Raw genomic sequence first — 21,518 nt, 5'->3', positions numbered from 1 at the left:
CAAACGATTATTTCATTAAAAATATACATCACCACCAGGAGAAACCACCAGAAGGATGTCAAATATAAAAGAGTGACCAAAAGAAATGAAACTTGAACTGCTACTTAGGCAGAACAGATCCAAGGTAAATAAAGGCAGCCAGCTGCTGCAGTAGATAAAGCACTAACTCTGGAGTCAGGAAGACCTGAGTTCAAATGTGACCTCTGATACTTTGTAGCTGTGTGACCCTAGACAAGTTAGCCTCTGTTTGCCTTAATCTACTGGAGAAGGAAATGACACATCCAGAAAACCCACTCCAGTATCTCTGCCAAGAAAACCCCAGATCCATATGCCCACCCCATTCCCTCTGCTAAACTTTAGTCCTGTATTAACAACTGCCTGACAACTATTTAACTTGATTTCTCACAAGTTCCTTAAACTCAACATGTTTAAAACCTAACTCATCTTTCCTCCAAAGCCTATCCCTCCTTCAAACTTCAGGATTCAGAGCACCACGGTCTAGTCTCTCCTTTACAATTTATCTTCCACAAAACAGTTAAACTGATACTCCTAAAATACAGGTCTGACAAATCTAATCCCCTTCTTTTAAAATCTTCAATGGTTCTATATAATAAAATATAAACTCCTTAGACTGGCATTTAAAGTCTTTCACAAGTCACTTTTCACCTACCTTTCTGTTTATATATTATTCTCCTTCCCACATTCTAAGTTTTTGTCAAACCCTAAATGCTAGTTGTTGCCAGGACACATCTCCATTTCCCTCCTCATAGGCTTTGTATAAATGATCTTTTCGGCCTGGAATGCACTCCCTCTTCACATTCATCACTTAGAATTCCTAGCTTCTTTCAAAGCACTGGATAGCTGCTATCTCTTACAAAAAACTTTCTTGATTCCCTCTGTTTCCCTCTTTGTTCACCCTCTTGTTTATGTGTATTCTCTACCTCTTCAAATTACTTTTTATTACTTTGTATATATTTTGCATTTTCTAACTTATATACAATACATATTACATAATCCTCATAGAATGTAAATCCCCTGAGGACAAGAACTGTTTCTTTTACAGCGTCTCCATACTCAGTATCTTGCAAATAGTAGCTGTTTAATGAATGTTTAATTTGATATAATGAAATTAGACTTACTTGATCCTATCTTTCATCTGGAAATGGATTCTCTTTCCGTAGTCTATACAAACTAACAAAAACTGCCCATTGTCAGACAATGGCTCAGGAAAAATAAAATATTCCACATCTGAATCCACCATTGTCAAATCTGTAAAAGAAAAAAAAAACACAGGAATCGTGAGATAAGTGATCTTGTTGTGCACTGTATAATTTAAATCCTATTTTAGAGCAGTCATTCAAATGGAATATTTTAAAATTTAACATTCTTCAGGGATGAAAATCGTGCATGCTGTAGGATTTGCTGTCACCGGTGTTGAATGTCAGACAGGCAACAAGTTTCAGATGAGTGCCTACCATTATTAGTTGTAAAATAACCCTCAGCCTCTTCTATTATTGTAACTTTACAGGAGACTAGCTTGCTAATTTAATATTGCTAGTTTGAGCCAGTGTCTTTGGGGTACTGAAATATTCCACTCTGTATGAATTTATATATCGTGTGTATATATATATATATATATACCTATATACATATACATATATATATATGAAAAAGGAAAATTTACATTCAGTAATTGGCTATTTTCTTTCACATTTTTTGACTGGAATAGGGAATTTTTGTCAACTTTGGCCTTGGTAAAATACATTTAATGAGACCTTTCCTATTCAATATGACTTCCATCTATACCAAATTTCTTAGGAATCAAAATTGTTGTCTTGGATTTCACCCAAAGTCTAGTTTCACACTCATTAGCCAAAGAAAGCTGAGGAACTAGTTGTGGTCATGTTAATGCCACAGAAGGAATTCTCATTTGCTAATATAGATACTATATTAAACTTAGGAGTCTAGAAATCCTTGCAACTGGAAACAAAACTACCTGTTTCCCTTGCTACAGACAGTTGCCCTCATTTTCCTACAAAACGCTATTCTCAATTATCTTTGGATTCTTTTGATTAGCATCCGGAGAGATGCTAATCTGACTTTTGTTATTCAGTCGTGTCCAACTCTTTGTGACCCCATCTGGGGTTTTCTTGGCAATGATACTAGAATAGTTTGCTATTTCCTTCTTCAGCTCATTTTACAAATGAGGAAACTGAGGCAAACAGGATTAAGTTACTTGCTCAGGATCACACAGGTAGTAAGTGTCAGAAGTCAGACTGAGAAAGTCAGAACTGAGAAAGGTGAGTCTTCTTGACTCCTGACCATGTCCTCTATCAACTTCTACATGTATCTGCTCTGATCTGACTTTAACATACTTTCCTTTTAATATGGTGATGGAGAGGGAATAGCCTATCTAGTTTTTCCACTGCCACCTCCAGTGGCTCAGAGGGAATAGTTCAAGTAGTTTCTCTACCCTTATCCACCAAAAAAAACCAAAACAAAACAAAACAGGGGAGGTGGGGCAGCACACTGGCAATGGACCCATTCTTTGCCCTCTCAACTTCAGATGGTACTTGCAGGCTTCACAATAATGCCCAGAGGTGAAGGTGAACCAGGACTGAATTCCAGAAAGGGAACCTATAAACAGCTATTCCAAGGGGGATGGAGGAAAAATAACGAATTCCATTTCTGAAGGCAGCAGGTGGAAAAATTACACACCCAAAACCTAGGGAAATAGTGACAAAGAAAATACGTATGACTCATCAAATTGGCAAAGATGATAAAAGACAGAAACAGTAAAATGTTAGCAGGGCTGAGGGAAGACAAGCCATCTATTATACCATTCGTAGACCTGTGAATTGGTCCAACCATCCTCCGGGGGAGAAAAGTGGTAATTATGAGAGAACAACTACTAAAATTTTTCATATCCATGAATCTCACAACTACTTTTTCTCTCCTAAGGAAATTTAAAAATAACATAGAATAAAAGGCCTGCGTATAAAAAGTCACAGCAGCACTTTTCTGTTAGTGGCAAAACAAAAAACAAAAAAACCTGGAAACAAAGAGGGTGTCCGTGGATTAAGGATAGCTGAACAAACTACAACATGGGAATGCCATGGAATATTACTGAGCAATAAGAAGCCGTGAATTTGAGAGATTTAGAGACTATGTATGAGATGACCGCCTGAACTGATTTAAAGTGAGATAAGCAGAACCAGGAGAACAGTGTGTGGCACAATGATCCATTACTGATGCTGGCTACTCTTACCTTTTATCAATCACTGGTGCTAAGCAACCTAACAGAAGAGGAAATGCCCTTCGCTCTTCTCAGTAAAGTTTCAGACTATTGTACACAGCCCAGGAGTTATTACACTGATTTTGCTTAATTTTTTGTTAAAGGGTAGAGCTGACCACCTGAGGAAGAGGAGAATGTTTGTATTCACACGCTAGCTATCAGTAAATTTATGTAATAAACAAATTTTAAAACAGAGAAGGGGGGGGGCCAAAAAAAGAGGGTTAACAACAGGGATGACAAAAAAGGCCATTAAAATATATATACATAAGTAGGTCTGTATAACACAAGGCAGAGAAAGGAAGGAAATTCAAAAGGAGACAGACAAGCATAATTTTTAAAACTGCAGTGTTTTCTTAAATTTTTTTTGCAACACGGCTATATGGAAATAATTTGTAGGATTTCATATGCATAACTGATATATTGCCTTCTCAATGGGTGGAGGGCCTGGAAAGAGAAAATTTGGAACTAGAAATTTTATAAAAATGAATGTTAAAATAAATATATCATATATACATAGATACATATATGTGATATATATATATTTTTTTTAAGTAATGCGTGGATTCTATGAATCTAGGTCTATGAAAGGAGGGATGGCGGGCCTGGCACTGCAGGGGCATCGCGCTGGGCACTGGCTTGGAGAGCAGAGGGGGCGAAGGGGCGGCCCGAGCGCTTCGGGGCGCTCCCTGGGTCACAAGCACCCATGTCGGAACACCTGGCTCCGGAATGGCCTCCGGACGGCGTCTGCAAGGGGAGGATGGCCCGTCTTTCTGAATTGCGGTAGGCCTCTAAACATGACGAGGCCTAGGCCGGACCGAGGCCTGCACGTTACACGCCAAGCTTGGAAGAGGGCCTCGAAGCAACCATGGACCCAGGGCGGAAATAGATGCACGGAAAAGGTCGGGGACGGGGAGAGGCCCGGCGCAGGCGCACTGAGCAGAGGCGAGGGCCACCCCACCCCCACTCCTCCGCCCGCCGCAGTGCTCGTAACCTATTAAACTCCGGATTTCACATATGCGGACCTGAAGAATGACTTCGTTTTAAGACCTAGGGCTGAATACCACGCCGGTCTCGGCCCAGATCCCTGAGGCACTGTGGTAGCGCCTCTCCCCTCCCTTCGCGTGACAAACCAGCAGGTCCTACGCATCAGTTAGACGCTCCGAGGGAAAGAGGGGAAACGTGAACTACAACTCCCAGCGTTCCATGCGGCCGTGGTCGCGTGATCACGAGCGCGCCTGGGCCGGGGAGGGGAGGGAGAAGCGGCTGGAGAGCAATGCGCGAGCCCGGGAGCGCGCGAGTGCTGGGTGGATTGAATGAGTCCCTGCCGGGCCGGCCAAGTTCAAGTTACAGCTCCCGACCCGGCTGCGGGGAGCTGAGCTGCGGCGGCCACGGCCACTGGAGACGAGCTGCGGCCACCTGCGCGGGTGAGGGCCAGCAGATAGACTGCAGCGCTGCCGACCGACGGACAGGGACAGACGGAGGGCTGGCAGGGCGGGGGCCGGGGGCGTCCTCGGGGACGGGGGCGGGGAGAGAGCAGCTAGGGAGGCGGGTGGGGGGTGCCCCGGTCCCTGGCGTCTGGCTGTGTGCAGAAAGCGTGCTGTGGGGGGTGATGTCAGAGGGCCTGGGTTCGAATGCCGACCACTTGGATGGCCGGGCATCTTTACCTCTGGGAATGGAGCGTTCACTGGTGGCCCGCTGTGGACCCGGACGCCTCCTCTGATATCCGGGCCCGCTGCGGACCCGGACGCCCCCTCTGATCTCCGGGCCCGCTGCGGACCCGGACGCCCCCTCTGATCTCTGGGCTCCGGTGCCCCAGTCCGTATCTCAAGTAAACCCCTTGTGTTTTACGCATCTCTGGTACTCCACCCAGCCCCTTAAAGGTCCCCTGTGCCTGACTCTTGGCAGACATACTGGAGCCGTTTGCCATTTCCTTCTCCAACTCGTTTTACAGATGAGGAAACTGAGGCAAACAAGGTTACGTGGCTTGCCCCAGGGTCCCCCAGCTTGGAAGTGTCTGAGGCTGGATTTGAATTCAGGCTCTACCCGCAGTCTTAACCTGTTCTGAGCCCTGGGGAGTCAGTGTAGGCCAGGCTCCTAGAAATTAGAGAACTGGATGACCTCTCAGTTCACTCGATGTTATGATCCCAGCTGGGGGTGGACACACACAGTCCTCTAAAACTTTCTGCTGGGAAAGCATCTGCCCTTAAATCTGTTGGCATGAAGACATGGAAAGGCATATTAAAACCTTTTTTAGTTCAAATGAAAAATTTAAGAAGTAAGTATTCCTCCAACCTAAAGTCCATCGCAGACTTATCGTTCAGTCCTGCCCAACTCTTCATGACCCTGCTTGGGTTTTCTTGGCAAAGACACTGAAGTGGTTTGCCATTTCCTGCTCTGACTCATTTTACAGATGAGGAAACTGAAGTAAAACAGAGGTAAGTGACTTGCTCAGGGTCACACAGCTAGTAAGTGTGTGAGGCTGGATTTGAACTCAGGAAAATAAGACTTCCTGACTCCAGATCCGGCACTTTATCCACTGCCCATTCCAGACTTATCTGAAAGAAAGAAATTTTATCGCTGGTGAAGTAGAGAGAGAGCTTGACCTGGAGTCAGGAAGACCTGAGTTCAAATCGAGCTTCAGACACTAGCTGTGTAACTTTGGAAAAGTCACTTAACCTCTGCCCCAGTTTCCTCCACTGTAAAATGAGGATAATAATAGCACCTACCAGGTTATTTTAAGGATCAAATGAGATAACCTATAGAATGTTTAACACAGTACCTGGTGCTATATAAAAGCTAGTTGCTATTATTAGGAAATAATACCTTCCTCTAAAATCTTTTTCCATCTGCTCTTAGAACTTCCTTCTTTTAAGAAAGTATGCAAAAGGTCAAGAGTAAAAGCTAAAGCTCCATGTGCATTTATCCTTATAAAATTTCATCTTGTTTATATATATATATATATATATGCATGTATATGTAAACATAAAATGTATATGTGTGTGTGTGTGTGTGTGTGTGTGTGTGTGTGTGTGTGTATATATATATGTGTATATATATATATATATATATGGATTAAGGGGGTAACCAGGTTTAAAAAGGAAATGCCTGTGGCGTATTTAACAGCTTTGCCTTTCTCCATCACCCCCAAGGGATTAATGACCCAACTAAAGTCATATCCCCTTTCCCCATTTCCTGATGAAATTAGGGGTTTGTTCTGAGGATGGAGATCTCTTTGGTTATTTCTCTGTGAAGTCACCTGTGACCACCTGAGTTAAACTAACCCTTTTGGGGAGGAATCAGAGAAAGGTTAAATGGTTTTAGGAAACTGATTCCTCAAGGGCATGCCTGAAAGTTAAGGGAATGTTGTTCTAGATTGCTAAAGCAAAATATTAACTTTTACTTTATAATATTTTATCATATTGTAAAATTTTCCTCTTCCAAGATTCTTGTAAATGTTACTTTAAAATGTCTTAGAAGTCGGAGAGTTATGGCGGAGGGAAAATCCTCCCATTCTCCGTCTGAAATGAAAAAAATGCTTAGACCAAAAAAAATTACAAATTAATAAAGATGGTTTCTGGCAGACTTGTACCTAAAATGCACAGGATAGTATTCATTTTTTTTCCTCTATGGTCACTTGCCCCAAAAGACTACTTTTCAGTGGCAAGATATTCCCTGTAAGCACTTCACTGTGGGTATATACATACTCAACAGTTGCCACTAGAAATGTCAGCCATAATCCTACTCTGCCCCCTTATTATTCTATTCACAACCTAACTTTCAATAGCATCCTCCTGATTTCATAGAATATCGGAGTTGAAAAGGACTTCAGAGCTCATCTTGTCCAGTGGTTCTCAAACGTTTTTGTTCAGAGCCCCTTTACACTCCTAAAATTGAGGATTCCCCAAAACTTTTGTTTTTGTGATCTAAACAAAGCCAAGGCAGCTAGGTGGCTCTATGGAGAGAGCACTGGACCTAGAAACAGGAAGCCCTCCAGCCTCTAACACGTATTAGCTCTGTGACACTGGGCAAATCACTTCCTCTCCTCTCGGTGTCAGTTTCCTCAACTGTGAAATGAAGATAATAATAGCTCTTCCCTCCTAAGGTTTAGTGAGGACAGAATGAGATATTTGTGTACTACTTTGCAGTCTTTGAAATGCCATGTAAATGCTAGCTTTTGTTATTAAAAAGAAGTGTTAAATTCTAGGGCTTTGAAGAGAATTTGTTATCTGACAATTAGTGAAGAAATCACAGGATGGTGGGAGATTCCATGGAAAGTTTCAAAGAAGTGAGAGTGGTAATTGCCATAGGAAGAGGAGAGAACTGTGTTTTTCCAACACTCATTAGACTGTTCTAATTGATGTACTGGAAAGAGTAATTGACTGAGGATGAGGATAAGGAGGATGAGGATTCTAGTTCTAGGATTCTGGGTTCTAGTCTGGGCTCTGCCACTAACTAGCTTCCTGACCATAGACTATCACTTTAACTTCCTAAGCCTCTGTTCCCTCCTCTGTAAAATGAGAGTCACTAGGTGACTCTCCAGATCCCTTCAAGCTCTAACATTCTGGGTCTTTGTTGCTCTGAGGTTTAGAAAAAAAAAAAAAAAACAGGATGAGCTGCTTTGAAAAAAAGAAATGATGTCTCAGCATAAGGGTAAAAATTAAGTGCAAAATATATACTTTTACACATTGATCCCCCTCCAGTTGGCGGTACACAAATCTGTAGGCTTAAGGGCAAAGCCAAGGAGAAAATTTTAAAGGAGGTATGTAACTTGGAGGGTTCATTTGTGGATCTACATATAAAAGAGCCAGAAAGAACTAGCCTCCTAATTCTTCCCAACCCTGAGGAAATCTTTCACTATTCACTGTCCAGAGCCTTTTGAGAAACTTGGGCAATAAGCTTCTGATATCAATTGGACTGCTGAATCTGTATATTGATAGGACTTTCTATACAGCTGCTTCCTGCATCCTTACTACTCCCCATTCCAGTCATGAGGAATGGAATAGATCCATTATCTCCTAGACCAAAAGTGAACTGAAGGAAGTCTACAAGCAAAGAAAGCATTGAATTTTTCTTCCTTTTCTTGTGAAAATAGTATTGCTCTGTGGAAACAGATTCAGTTTCATCTCCTATTTGAAAGAGATAACCATTCAAGAGATGACATGAGGCCCCGAATTTCAAATCAGAAGAGCTGAATTTGAGCCCCAACTCTTCCTCTCAGTTAGGTAAAGAACCTCAGGCAAGACCACCTCTCTGATACTCAGCCTCCTCTTCTATAAAAATGGGAATAAAGATTTTACTTCTCTCACAAAGATGATGTAAAGCTGAGTGGAAACAAATGGGTGTTTTACTTTAGACATTTTAGTCATTCTTCCAAAACTGCGAATGGAAGGGGTGATATAGGTAGGAAAATCTTTTAAGGAGAAAAAAAAATAGAGGGAAGCATTTTCCTCTAAAGTGCTTTCTTTTCCTTTCACATTTCTTTTCCTGTTTTTCAAGGCTGCAACAATTTGGTGGGATAAGAGTAGAACAAGACAGAGTGCTGGACTTAGAACCAGAAAGACCTGGGTTTAAATCCTGCCTCTAAAACTGAGCCTTGGTTTCCCCTTCTGTAAAGTGGGAATGAAGCCCATAGTCCCTACTTCACAAGGTTGTTGTGAGGGTCCAGTAATTAATTGTGTAAACCACTGTATAAATCTCAGTTATCACCAAGGCTCCTTTCAAAAACTTGTTCAAAACTTAGGAATGCTCAAAAGAGTTTCTTCCTCTTTGACTTGATGCACTCCTCCCACCATTAACCATCCTCCATTGTTTTTTTCTTTTTGAGACTTTGTGTCAGTCATAGGATCTCATTTGAACTGTCCGCAAACCTGCTGAGTCTGTGGGGGCTGCTGATTAGGTCAGTTATTTCCTCTCCTCTGCTGCTACTCACAAAATCAAGTTCTCTATGAAAATACAGATCCTTAACAGGAGAACTCAGAAATGCTTACTAGTTTGAATTTGGGCCAACTTCCTGAGACTGAAAGTAACAGAGATTGTTCTCCTTCCTGCCGAGTAAGTTGAAATCTCACTGTTCTTTATGAACCTCTTCTAGTGGGAGAGAAAGAGATTAATAAGAAGGTGAAAATTGAGCTTGATCACTTGCTACTATCTCTGGAGGTTTGATGGAGATTGTGGCAATAGTTAAGCAGCTTTGCGGATTAACTTTGAACTTGTTATACATGGTGCCTTAGTAATTCCTGAGTGCCAGGCAGGGGTTGGAGTTCAGTTTGATTCAGGTAGCTATAATTCCATAAAATCGAGATACCTGAACACGGTATAGTAGAACGAGTAGAGAGAGAGAGAGGAAGGATGCTTGAGTTCTAGTTCTAACTGTGCCACTAACTAGTTGTATGATTTTGAGCAAATCATATCTGGGTCTGGATTTTCTTGCCTTTAACTTTAAGGAGGCTGGGTAGAAAAATTCTGTCTTGATCACCTCTTAAGTTCCTGCCTGACAGCTCCAAGATTCTCCAGTTCTGTGACTGAATTAGTCATGGAGTCACAATTTATTTTAATCTTCTGATGGCATCTCTTAATATTCTCTTCTATGCAATGAGCTCTCAATTTCTAGATGCAATTTCTTAACATCTTTCAGCAGTTGCATTAAAAAGTCACCTTGAGCATTAAGTAGAGAACATTTTGACCAATTTTCTTTGACACAAAGTAGAGACTTTGTATTTCGCGGGTAAGATATTCTGAAGTGTCATACCTTTATCTAAGTCAAATGGCAAATGAAAATAGAGTCACTTGGGTTCAGTGCTTATATTTTATCAACCTTGCTTTTTTAAAATATGTAAACACTTAAATTTTGGAAAAAACATCTGTTATATGACCTGCAACTTTTGTCTCCACTTCATTATTTCAAGGATCTAAATCATATTCTTTATTTTTCACTTTCTGTTAGAATAGTTTTGATCCAAGAGCCAGTCCATGATCTGAAATGTAAAATTTCCCTTTGTTCAAAATAGCAAAAAAGAAAGACAGACTTTGTTCATTTTGTGACTGTGATGGATCCCCCTCTCTGCCACATGAAATAGCAAACCTTTAGGCAAGATTTGAACTAGATTTCAGTTTGTATCTCCTTATAGTGAATAAATAATCTCTGTGCAGAGGGAGAGATGGATGTCTGGAGGATATCCAGGGCAAGGATAGCAAAGACCTTTTAGTCCCTAGCATATATCAGTTGAAATGACTGGGAACAGTCATTCTGAAGAAGACTGAAAAGGGATGTGATCCCTACCCTGCAGTACTTGAAAGGCTGTCATGTGTCAGAGGGTTGTGACTCTGCTTAGCGCCAGAGGACAGAGATATAGTGGCAGGGTAGCAATGGCAGTGACAATTTAGGTTTGACATTAGGATGTCCAATAATTGGAGCTGTCCAGAAGTGGAACAAGCTTCCATGGGAGGTGACTACCAGAAGACCACTTGTTGAGTGTGTTGTAATGGGGAGTCCTTTTTCAGTTGTGTATTGGACAAAATGGTATCTGAAATGACTTCCAATTCTGAAATTCTGTGATTCTGTGACTTTTCAGTGAGCAGGCAAGCAAAGCTGATGAGGCCTCCCATGTGCTCAGCACTTTTTTTAGTGCTATATCCCACAGAAAAAGAAGAAATAGGACATATTCTCAACCTTATTATGTAGTTGGGGAGATAAAATGAACACACGTGAAATAGTAAGTGCTAGAATAGTTGTTGTTTTTTGTCCTTCTGATGCAAATGCATTGGATGTAAGTGAGGGAGGGCTGTGCAAGGTCACCGGCCTCACTTTCTCCTCTGGAGCCATCTGGGTCCAGGGGAGATGAGCCCCGCTCCTCACTCCATGCAGTAGGAGACCTTGACCTTTTTAAGCTAAGGTCTTTCCTAGTTCTTACTTTGACTGAAGCAATGCCCATTCAGTGATTGAGGCTGGTTAAAGAATGGTTAAAACAATGGCCCCTTTTATCTAAACCCCCTCCCTCCCAAAGAAAAATCCACCTGGGCGGGGAAGACCCTCAGGGTTTCTGGCCAAAACAGAAACAATTACCACTTACTTTGACTTTGGGCCATTTCAGCCGGAACAACAACCAGTAAGTGGTGCTTGCACTGGGAGCTATTTTGGCCGATCCAGGAGAGCCATAGGTTTAAGGCATGGTCTTTAAGAAAGAAATCTAGCCAGTAAACCCCAAGACATCTAGGTAGGTTTCAGTGATCAAAATTTACATTCCTTTGAGCAGAGCACCCTCAGGTAAAGGCATGATACCCAAGTGGACAGAGGGAGAAGAAAGAAGGAAGGGAGAGGAGAGGAAGGAACTGAGTTGCCCAACTGCAGCTGGCCAGTTGGGTCCCCAGTGGTGCAGCTTGGACCACTCACAGATTGTTGTTTGTCCTTCATTCTTGAAGAGGCTCATGAAATCACGGAGGTAATGCCATCATAAGCAAGGGAGGGTTGTCCAAGTCACCAGCCTCACTTTCTCTTCTGGACTCATCTGGGTCTAGTGGCCAGATATAGGATAAGGATGACTGAAGATGGCCTCAGGTATAGATTGTAAGTACTCTGTGAAGCCAAAGCTAGAGTAGATACGAAAGGCTTCATGAAGAAGGTGAGATTTAAGCTAGACTTGAAGGGAAATAAGTTTAGACTATGTGAAGGAAGACTCTTCCAGGCCAGAGGAAATTTTTGTATTTTCTTTTTTCCCTATGAATTTAAATCACTTTTACTGCTTGATCTATCATCAGGATAATCTATAATGAAAGGAATTTGACCTTTTGGTCACCTTTGGTTTTCCAGGATGGTAGGCTTGATAACTTTTAAATAGGGCATAGCAAAAATCAGTTTCAGAGCCCTCAATGTTAGCTAATGTGTTTTTCAATTAAAATTGTACACAAAGGTAAAGTTGTACATGTAATTAATATTTAACCTAGGCTTCATTTATTTTAAAAGTTTTAGGTAAGATTACAGAAAGGAGAAATTGGCAAGTTAAATAACTCAGCCAGAAAGAAATTTCCCTATTTTCAAACATGGCCCATGGCTTTTTAACTACATGTCTAAGAGACTACATAACCTTTGAAAATCTGTTTGATTTGTTGGTAAAACTACAAGTAGTCCCCCTTAAACAGGTATCCCTTTATTTTCAAAAAGCTTAATGTTATTTTTAATTTCTGCCAAACGTTTACTGATTTGATTTTTCTTAAGTCACTTGGCACATATTGCATTATTATCCCATGACTTGAAGCTATGAAATTGGCTCACTTGGGTTCATTTCCTGTGGTTTATGCAACGTCTTATTTTTTAAGTAAACAAATATTTTATTTTTATTTTTTCCCTTCTATTCTTATTTTTTTCTTTTATGAATATTTTAGATACTCTAAAAAGCACACCATGGCATATATTCCAGCAGACTTCAATATTTCAAGGATAAATAATTTCATCAGTGTTGATTCACCCCAGTGACAGATTGCATCTCCTTCCTAACTTAGTAGATAATAAGCATTTATGTACAGCTCTAAGGTTTTTAAAGTTCTTTACATATTTTATCTCATTTGACCCTCCCAACAAATCCTACGATGTAGATTCTATTCTTATCCCCATTTTACAGATAAGAAAATAAAGACAGAGAGATCAAGTGACTTGTCCAAGGTCACACAGCTAGTGATTGACAGAGGCTGGATTTGAAGTCAGGTCTTCCAGACTCCCAGGTCCAACACTCAAGGTAGCTTTGCCATCAAGCTTCTTGGGACTATTTAAACTTTTTCCATTTGAGATTCGTTCATTGCTTCTTATACTATGGGTCTTGACCCCATATGAGTCAATGGACTCTCTAGATGGTCTTTCAGAATTTGTGTCCAAAAACTTTTTCTCCTCAAAGCCAACTTGGTCTTGAGCCACTCTTGAACACTTGAGCTAAAGTGATGCTTGAAATTGATGCTAAATTGATGCTTGACACCCATTCTACCACTGGACATCCATCTTAGAGGGCAGCTGGGTGGTCCAGTGGATAGAGTACCTGGACTGGAATCAGAAAGACTTCTCTGAGTATAAATCCAGCCTCAGACACTTACTAGCTTTGTGACCCTGAGCAAGTCACTTAATGCTGTGAGCCTCAGTTTCCTCGTCTGTGAAATGAGCTGAAGAAGGAAAGAAAACCACTCCAGTACCTTTGCCAAGAAAACCCCAAAAGGGGTCATAAAGGCACCGTTTGGGATCATGAAGAGTTGGACATGACTGAACAATGAGAAGTCTAGAATGGACTTCAGGCTGGAAAAATAATTATTTCTTAATATTTTCATTTTAACTAAAAAAAGGTTTTAATATGCTTTCACAAGTCTTTCCAGTATCTTTGCCAAGAAAATCCCAAATAGGGTCACAAAGAATCACATCTGAAACAATCAAACAATATCTTGGTTAGACTGGCTAAAGCCTGTGCTCTCCTAGACTGACCCTCTGCTAGCCACCTCCTCACCACCATGAGTCAGCCCTGTAGTATTTAGCAGACAATCATACTCTCTATCCAATACAGTAATGCCAGTTTGACTCCCAAATAAGAGAGGTTGTGTTGACTCTGCCCTTTCAAGAGATTGTAAAACATGATACCTTTAAGTAGTGACCTGGGATTGAGGCTCAAGGGGCCATCTTTTAGGGCTGTATAGGGGATTCCATCCTGAATGAGATTAAGGCCTCTGAGCTCCTTCCCAGCTTCTTCTGAAGGTGTACCTTACTCCAGCTTTATGATGCTGGTAAATTTAGAGCTAGAAGAGACCTCAGAAGTCTTCTATACCACCCCCTCATCTCCCAGAAGAGACAGGCCCAGAGAGGTGGCTGAGGTGCCAAAGGTCACAAGGTGGCAGAGCTTGGATTGGAACCCAGGTCATCTGACCTTGAATGCAACAAGATTCCTTTCCACTGAATCAGTCTGCTGTAGCTCCACCTTGGTAACTTCTCCACACACAGGCACGCACGCACGCACGCACGCACACATGCGCGCATGCACGCACTTAGTGTCAAATTTCTTTGGTATGTTGGTTAGTTTTGCTTAACTTTTCCCCCCTCTTTTTTTATTTGTAACAAAGGACAACTCTCTGGGAGGGAAAGGAAGAAAGAGGGAACGTTTACATTGAGAAATGTAGATGATGTGAAAACAAAAGCTATAAATAAATTGCATTTAAAATACTTTAAAAGGATATTAGATCTCTCTTTCAGAAGTTCTGCTTCCATTTTCATACCTGTCAAGGTAGACTGAACCAGGTAGGAAGGCCTATAATTTTTTCTCCCCCCAGTGATACACAACACGCATCTCCAACCACCCCATCCTACAAAGAAACATCATGGTGTGAGGTGATGCCAGAGAGCTGAAGGTGTTTTCTGTCTTAGATAGGAGTTTGGATTTGGTAATTTTGTGAAGGAAATGGTTAGAACTGTGTGCTGTGACTTTGGTGGGGGAAACATCTTCCCAGAAAAAAACAGCATTAGAGGTCAAAGAAATAGAAGCGGCTGGTCTCAGTCCCTTCTCTTCTGAGCCTGTGTTAAAGGAGATGTTTGGTCACTATCCTGGAGGCCTCTGCTCTAGAAAAATGGTTTGGTGTGATTAACTAACTACTGAGAAACATCTCCGGCCAGAATAAGCCTGATTAGGCAACAAGATTAGTAAGATACAACCTTAAACTTAAGACATTCTCCCCAACCCCAACCAAAAAAACAAATCACCTGACATATGGTATCCTTATTACTCTACATCCCAAATCAGAAAAGTGGCAGAGGAGCCTTACCTGATAGGTTCTTTTAGCCACCTCTCCTAGAGCTCTGTAAAAACCCTGCATATCTCTCACTCTGTTCTAGTCACCTGCCCATCAGCTGATACCAATTAAACTTTTTCTCTTCTAGCTGGATCTCTTGATTTACTGATCTCCAGGTGGGAGGAATTAATCTCTAAGAGGATCTAGGATCTCTAGGTTGAGGAATTCCTCTACAATTTATAAGTCCTTTCCCACCCTAAATCCTAAAGTTCGTGATTTGATAATGTCTCCCCAAAAAAGACATAGAGAGTGAAAAAGGATATCCTTTGTCCGGTTTAAATTCCCTCCTTGTTTGTACCTTTTGAGCTCGAGGTATAGATTTTCTCGGCCTCCCAGCTCTTCACTCCTACGAGATTTTTAGATATCTGCATGATTATTCATGCAGATAAAGGGAGGCCTTCTGGTAAGATTTTTCCAGGGCCCATCCACCCACCCCTTAGTTATATATGTTATGTGTCTGTGTGTGTGCTCTTGGACTCCAGGCACCTTCTCCTGGATCTTAGACAGTGTTTTCTTGCCCATTGTATTCCTACTGGGGACCTCATGCATGTTAATTAACTTGACCAAAAGGCACTCACCCAGGAGGCTGGGAGTGGACTTTGCCTGGGAGGTCTATCATTAATGGGAGCTCTCTGAAGGAGAGGATCTAAGCGGTGCATTTTCTGTCTTGTTCCAACAGTACAATGGCCCCCTCCAAGAAACTTCAAGGGCTCGTCGCTGCCACTGTCACGCCTATGACTGAGACGGGGTAAATATTACTTTGGGATATAAAGGGTTGTCTTTGTAGCCTCATAGGAATGTCAGTCAGTCAACATTTTTAAGCACCTACTATGTGCCAGGTACTGAGGATACAAAAGGAGACGAGAGGCAGACCCTGCCTTCAAGTCTGATGAGGGTGGGGGAGGGAGGCAAGCAACTATGTACAAATAAACCCTATACAGGATAAATAGGAAATAATGAACAGAGGGAAGGCACTAGGATTAAGAGGGACTGGGAAGGGTTTCCTGGAGAAGGCAGGAAGTTAGCTGAGACCTGAAGGAAGCCTGAAGACAGAGATGAGGAGGGGGAGAGCAGTCCAGGCATAGGGACAGTTAGACAAAAAGTCAGGAGTCAAGAGATGGAGGCTCTTGTTCCTGGAACAGCCAGGAGGCCCCCAGTGTCACTGAAAGGAAGAGTACCTGGCTGGAATAAAGTGTAAGAAGCCTGGAAAGGTAGGAGGGGGGTAGGTTATGATGGGCTTTGTATTTGATCCTGAAGACAACAAGAAGCCACTGGAGCTTGAGTTGGATGGGGATGACATGGTCAGACCTACGTTTTGGGAAAATCACGTTAGTGGCTGAATGGAGGTTGACATGGAGAGAGGAGAGACTTGAGGCAGGCAGACCCACTGGTAGGTTATTGCAGTAATCAAGAGGTGAGGTGATAGGAGCCTGAACTAAGGTGGGGATAGTCTCAAAGGGGAGAAAGGGCATATTGGAGAGAGACTGCAAAAAGGTGAAATCAACAAAACTTGGAAACACTTTGGATATAGTTGGTAAGAGATAGCCATATAGTATCCCTAATTATTATCATTTCTATTGTCTAAATCACTAATCTAGATCAAAAAATATAATATCCCTTCCTAAACTCTCCTACCCAACCCCTGGCCCAAGATCAAGTTTATCGAAGCCTTGGCTCCAAGCTTGACCCAGAGGAATGTATGCATGTTCTTCCTCAGGTCTCTAGAGCCAGGCTTTAAACCAGATCCTTTGATCTCAAATCCAGCATCCTTAGATCATTCTGCAATCAAAGGCAATGAAAAGGTTTATATAGCACTTTAATGTTTATTAAATTTTATTTATTTATGATTTGAAATCTGACAGTCGGTTATGTAGGGACCTAAAATATCATTATCTCCATTTTAACAGATGAAAGTGAGGCTCAGAGAGGTTAGGTGATTTGCCTCTAGAAAAAAGGAAAGAAACAACTGTTTATTAAGTGCCTTCTATCTTACAAATACCTCATTTGATAATAGTCACACAGGTAATAAATATCAAAGAGAGGAGCTATGAATTGGTGTACCCATTGCAGATGTCGATTTGGAATTATTCCAGGGACATTAATAATCAGAGACTGAATTTAAACCCAGACCATCCTGACTCCCAAGTTCAGCATACCCAATCATGTTCTTTCTCTGAGGGAGGAAGAGAATGGCAAGCAAGGAAGCCAAGGGGATGAGTTAGATGACTAAACAGTACAATTAAAATCAATTGATTATATTTATCAATTAATAATATTTGTTGAATTAAACTCATTTTTTTGGCAGTAACAAAACTAGCAGCTGAGTAATCACCACACCAGCTGTTAATTCCTCATAATATTAGCAGAATTATCTAATATTGTAAAAATGGATTAACATTTTGGAATGTACTGGTGGTTTATTGTTGATCAGTCAGTGAGGCTGTCATGTGAGTCATCTGACTAAAGCCAGTTTAGACGTATTAATATATGTGTCTGCTGATAAATGTTTAACAACTGATTCTCAAAAGAAAAATACCCAGGGCTCACTTTAAATGTAATCTTCATCGTTAACATCTAATCCATCATTTTCTTCGGTCTACAATCAACGAAACAGTCATTTGAGCCCTGATTTATAGTGATTGCCAATTTCAGAAGCATAAATGCTCACACTCTCCCAAGATGTCTCTCCCATGCTCCTCTGTATCCTCCAATAAATTATAAACACTCCTCTTAGTCAGGGACTGTTACATTTTTTTCTCTGTATCCCCCAGCTTTGTTTTTGGCTTTGCATCCTTAGTACCTGTTAAGGTTATGCTTAAGAAGCACTAGTGAATTGAATTAGACTGCCTAAAATCAGGAGCCTCCTAGTAGCATCTGAGAGCAGCATAGTATCCTGGGATAGATGGGGAGTCAGGAAACCAAAGTTCTAAGTTTAGTTCTCCAGTTTAATAGCGCCACTGATCTTGGAAAAGTTCCTTAATCTCTTAGTCTTTTTACCTATTTTTCAAATAAAGGGGTTGAACTAGATAATCTCTGAAAGTTCCTTCAGCCCTAGATTTCTGTATTTCTACTGTTCTATTTAGAAATTGGTCCTGTGAAGTCAGTTCTCTGTTTATCTGTGTAGCTCAGATTTTACTCCAGGGACTCTGTGGACACCCTTTGAAGGCTCCCTAGAATCACAGAATAAGAGTGGAAGGGACTTTAGGGAGCATCCATTGTAGCCACTTCCCATGAGTTCCCCATAAAGGCAACAGGGCTTCCCTTGATTCAAGTATCTAGGAGGCTAAAAAGTGAACATGCTTGTTGGATGGCCACAGGTGAAAACAGAATTCTTGCTGAGGATATGACATTTCTATGTCTACAGCTGGTTAATACCAGACTTGTCTGCTTCTCCACCCTTCCTAGGAGTTATGTGGATAAAGCCTGAAATCATCTGTTTCTCAATGTGTTTAGGCTTTTATGGGGCAGATAAGATAGAAAACATGTGACTATAAGAATTTACCGTTTTTACATCCTGTTATGGGAGATTCTTTTTCAAGCTGAAGAGCCACATCTGGTGGATGTTACTTTAACCTTTCTAAACTGGCCTCCTTTTAGCCTGGAAACAGCTTAAAATTTTTTTTTAAATTTTATTTATCTTGCAGCCTATTGAGAATGTTAGTGTGTTCTTTGGGCTTATATGTCCAACAAAACATAATTATTAAGCCCTAATCATTGAATGGGCTTTGCTTCAGTCAAACTGAGACCTATTCAAGACCTTAGTCTGTAAAGGTTTCCCACTGCATCCTGGGCCATCTCCAGTTGTCCTGATCTATATCTGGCCATTGGACCCCAATGGCTACCGAGGAGAAAGTAAAGCTGGTGACTTTGCACAGCCCTCCCTCACTTAATTCCAATTCACTTGCAAGTCACAGCATCACCTTTATGATGTCATGGGCCTTTGTTGAGAATGAAAGACAAACAGGAGCAACCAACAAAATACCCTGAAAGTAACTATTTTTCTCCCATGAATTTATCTCCTTTTGCCCAATACCCAGGGCTCAGCTCTGCCCTCTCCGTTCTGCTCTTACCACTGATTCATCTTGTCTCCCTCTAATTCTAGCATCAGAGTCCTTAACCTGAGTTTTGTGAATTTTTTAAAAAATGTTAATAACTGTATTATAGCATAATTATTTTCCTTCATAATCTTATGTATTTTATTTTACATATTTGAAAACATGATTCTAAGCAGGAGTCTGTAGACTTCAGCAGACACTGCTAAAGGGGTCCATGAAACAATCAAGAGCACCCTTGCTCTAACCAGAGATACTCAGTACAGAAACAAGTAAGTCTGGGCTACCTCAGAAAGCAACCAGACATTTGTCCACCACCCAAGCCAAAGAAATTGACCTTTTTATCCTCTGTGTACCCTGAGCTGGTTTTTGGTATCTACTGGAAAAGAACCAAATTCCTTTCCTTTAGATAATTACCTTGAGGAGTTCATACTTCTATAAGCCAGATGAAGACTCATATGCAATTGTTAGATCTTTGAAGTCCATTATTGTGACATCATGGGAAGAACACTGGATCAAGGTTGAGCAAACCCAAGTTCAAATCCTAGCTCTACCATTTACTAGTTGTGTGATCTTGGACAAGTCACTTAATTTCCCTGAGTCTCAGTTTTTTCACCTGAAAATGAGGGCATTAGAATAGATAGGCTACTAAGGACCCTTCCAGCTCGCATGCCATGATTCTTTGTCTAATAGCTAGACTCTCCTAAATATGCTTAATCTTTATCAACAAGTCAAGGAAAAGTACCTTTGTACCTCCTTATTCAAGAAAAAGTAGAAGCTATTAGCTTTCTCAGAATGGGTCTGTATTAGTGGAAAGTCCCCTCATTAGTACGATCTCTTAATACCTGACTGATACTTCATCTCCCTGGACCTCAGTTTTCCCATTTGTCAAAAGAGGAAGGTTCATACTAAATACCATGATGAGCTCCAGTGGATATAAAATTAACATGTATAAGGTCATGACATAAACATATTTGAGGAAAAAAGGAAGATAATACCCTTAGCAACTGTGTATGGGAAAAGAGGATCAAAGAAGATAAAATGGACAAATTTGACACATAGAATTCAGAAGATTTTGTGCAAACAAACCCAGTGTAGCTGATTGGAAGGGGAATAATTAACTGTGAAAAAAAAATCTTTTCATCAAGTTTTTCTGATAAAAATTTCATTTCTAAGATACATAAAGAGTGGAATCAAAAAAGAAAAACCATTCCCCAAGCAATGAATGGTCAAAGAATAAGAACAGGCAGTTCTTTAGAGAAGAAAGCCAAACTATAGGCATATTAAAAAAAAAAAATCCTCCAAATCACTAATCATAAAAGAAATGCAAATTAAAGCAACAATGAGGTTCCATCTCACATCTGTCAAATTGGCAAAGTTGACAAAAAAAAGGAGAAAATGACAAATGTTGATGGCGCTAGCCAGAAACAGACACATTGGTGCTGTACTGATGGAACTGTGAATTGGTCCAACCCTACTGGAAAGTTGTAACTATGCCCACCAGTACTTTACCAGGCACACCTTTGAATCCAGCTGTGTCACTGCTACGCCTATAATCCAAAAGATCAGAAAAATAGGAAAGGGACTCATGTGTGCAAAAATGTTTATATCATCTCTTTTTGCAGAAACTAAGGGGATGCCCATCAACTGAGGGAATGGCTAAACATTGTATATTACTAATACAATACAATGACAATAATAGTAAACTAATACAATATTATTATACCATAAATAATGCTGAAAGGAGCAGTTTCAGAGAAATCTGGGTGCAGGGTGACGTGGGCAGAAGCAAGAGAACAATTTATGACTGTAACATCAGCATTACAGAGACAGACAACTTTGAAAGACTTGAGAATTCTGAACAACACAATGACCAGTCACTATTCTAGGAGATTAGTGATAAGGCAGATATCCACCTCTTAGCAAGTGATGGACTCAAGATGCAGAAGAAGATACATTTGCAGACATAGCCAATGTAGGGATTTGTTTCACTTAGCTATGAAAGGAGACAGAGAGAGGGAAGGAAGAAAAGTCATGGAAGCATTTTTTAATGAGCAAAAGAGAACAGAAGGAAGGATAGGTAGAATAAAAAACAAATTGTCAACTTTGAAAGTTACTTGTTGAATTTACTTTATTTCTTAAAGGAAAAGCAAGTTGTACATAACAGATCTGTGGTTTCTTGATCAATTTTTTTTGTTCCACTGTGTATATGGAAATACTTGTTTTATTTGAGATTTGTTTAATTCAGAATAAAAGCTTTAAAAAAAAATTGAATGAAGGCAGCTAGCTTAGGTCCCCTCCAGTCCTATGCCCAATCCAACAATCAGCTGTTTGCCCAGAAAAGTGCTGCTTAGTAATGCCGA

At 40.8% G+C, this 21,518-nt stretch overlaps 2 protein-coding genes across 11 annotated transcripts in view; one reads left to right on the top strand and one right to left on the bottom strand.

Annotated features, from left to right (window-relative positions):
• RGS8 (regulator of G protein signaling 8) overlaps nt 1-21,518 on the bottom strand; it is a 221,617-nt gene that overhangs the window by 190,149 nt on the left and 9,950 nt on the right. For 5 of the 9 annotated variants that reach the window (XM_072648451.1, XM_072648444.1, XM_072648452.1 and 2 more), the window contains exon 2: nt 1,140-1,269. The gene's annotated coding sequence lies outside the window, so the exon portion shown is untranslated. Of the gene's footprint in view, nt 1-1,139; nt 1,270-3,268; nt 3,680-4,317; nt 4,485-11,684; nt 11,990-15,681; nt 15,849-21,518 lie in introns of those variants that run through there. The other 4 variants (XM_072648449.1, XM_072648446.1, XM_072648445.1 and 1 more) reach the window with 4 other exon arrangements.
• The window catches only part of NPL (N-acetylneuraminate pyruvate lyase), a 56,267-nt gene continuing 39,297 nt past the window's right edge, over nt 4,549-21,518 (top strand). For both annotated transcript variants that reach the window (XM_072648442.1, XM_072648441.1), the window contains exons 1-2: nt 4,549-4,719; nt 15,783-15,851. In XM_072648442.1, coding sequence (XP_072504543.1) covers nt 15,787-15,851 — 65 coding nt within the window. In that variant the 5' untranslated portion in view covers nt 4,549-4,719; nt 15,783-15,786. The remainder of the gene's footprint in view (nt 4,720-15,782; nt 15,852-21,518) is intronic.

Source organism: Notamacropus eugenii, chromosome 2 (genome assembly GCF_028372415.1).
Source record: "Notamacropus eugenii isolate mMacEug1 chromosome 2, mMacEug1.pri_v2, whole genome shotgun sequence".
In the NCBI taxonomy this organism is placed as follows: domain Eukaryota; kingdom Metazoa; phylum Chordata; class Mammalia; order Diprotodontia; family Macropodidae; genus Notamacropus; species Notamacropus eugenii.
The sequence above is the reverse complement of the archived record's forward strand: the minus strand, read 5'-3'. Positions and strand labels throughout refer to the sequence as shown.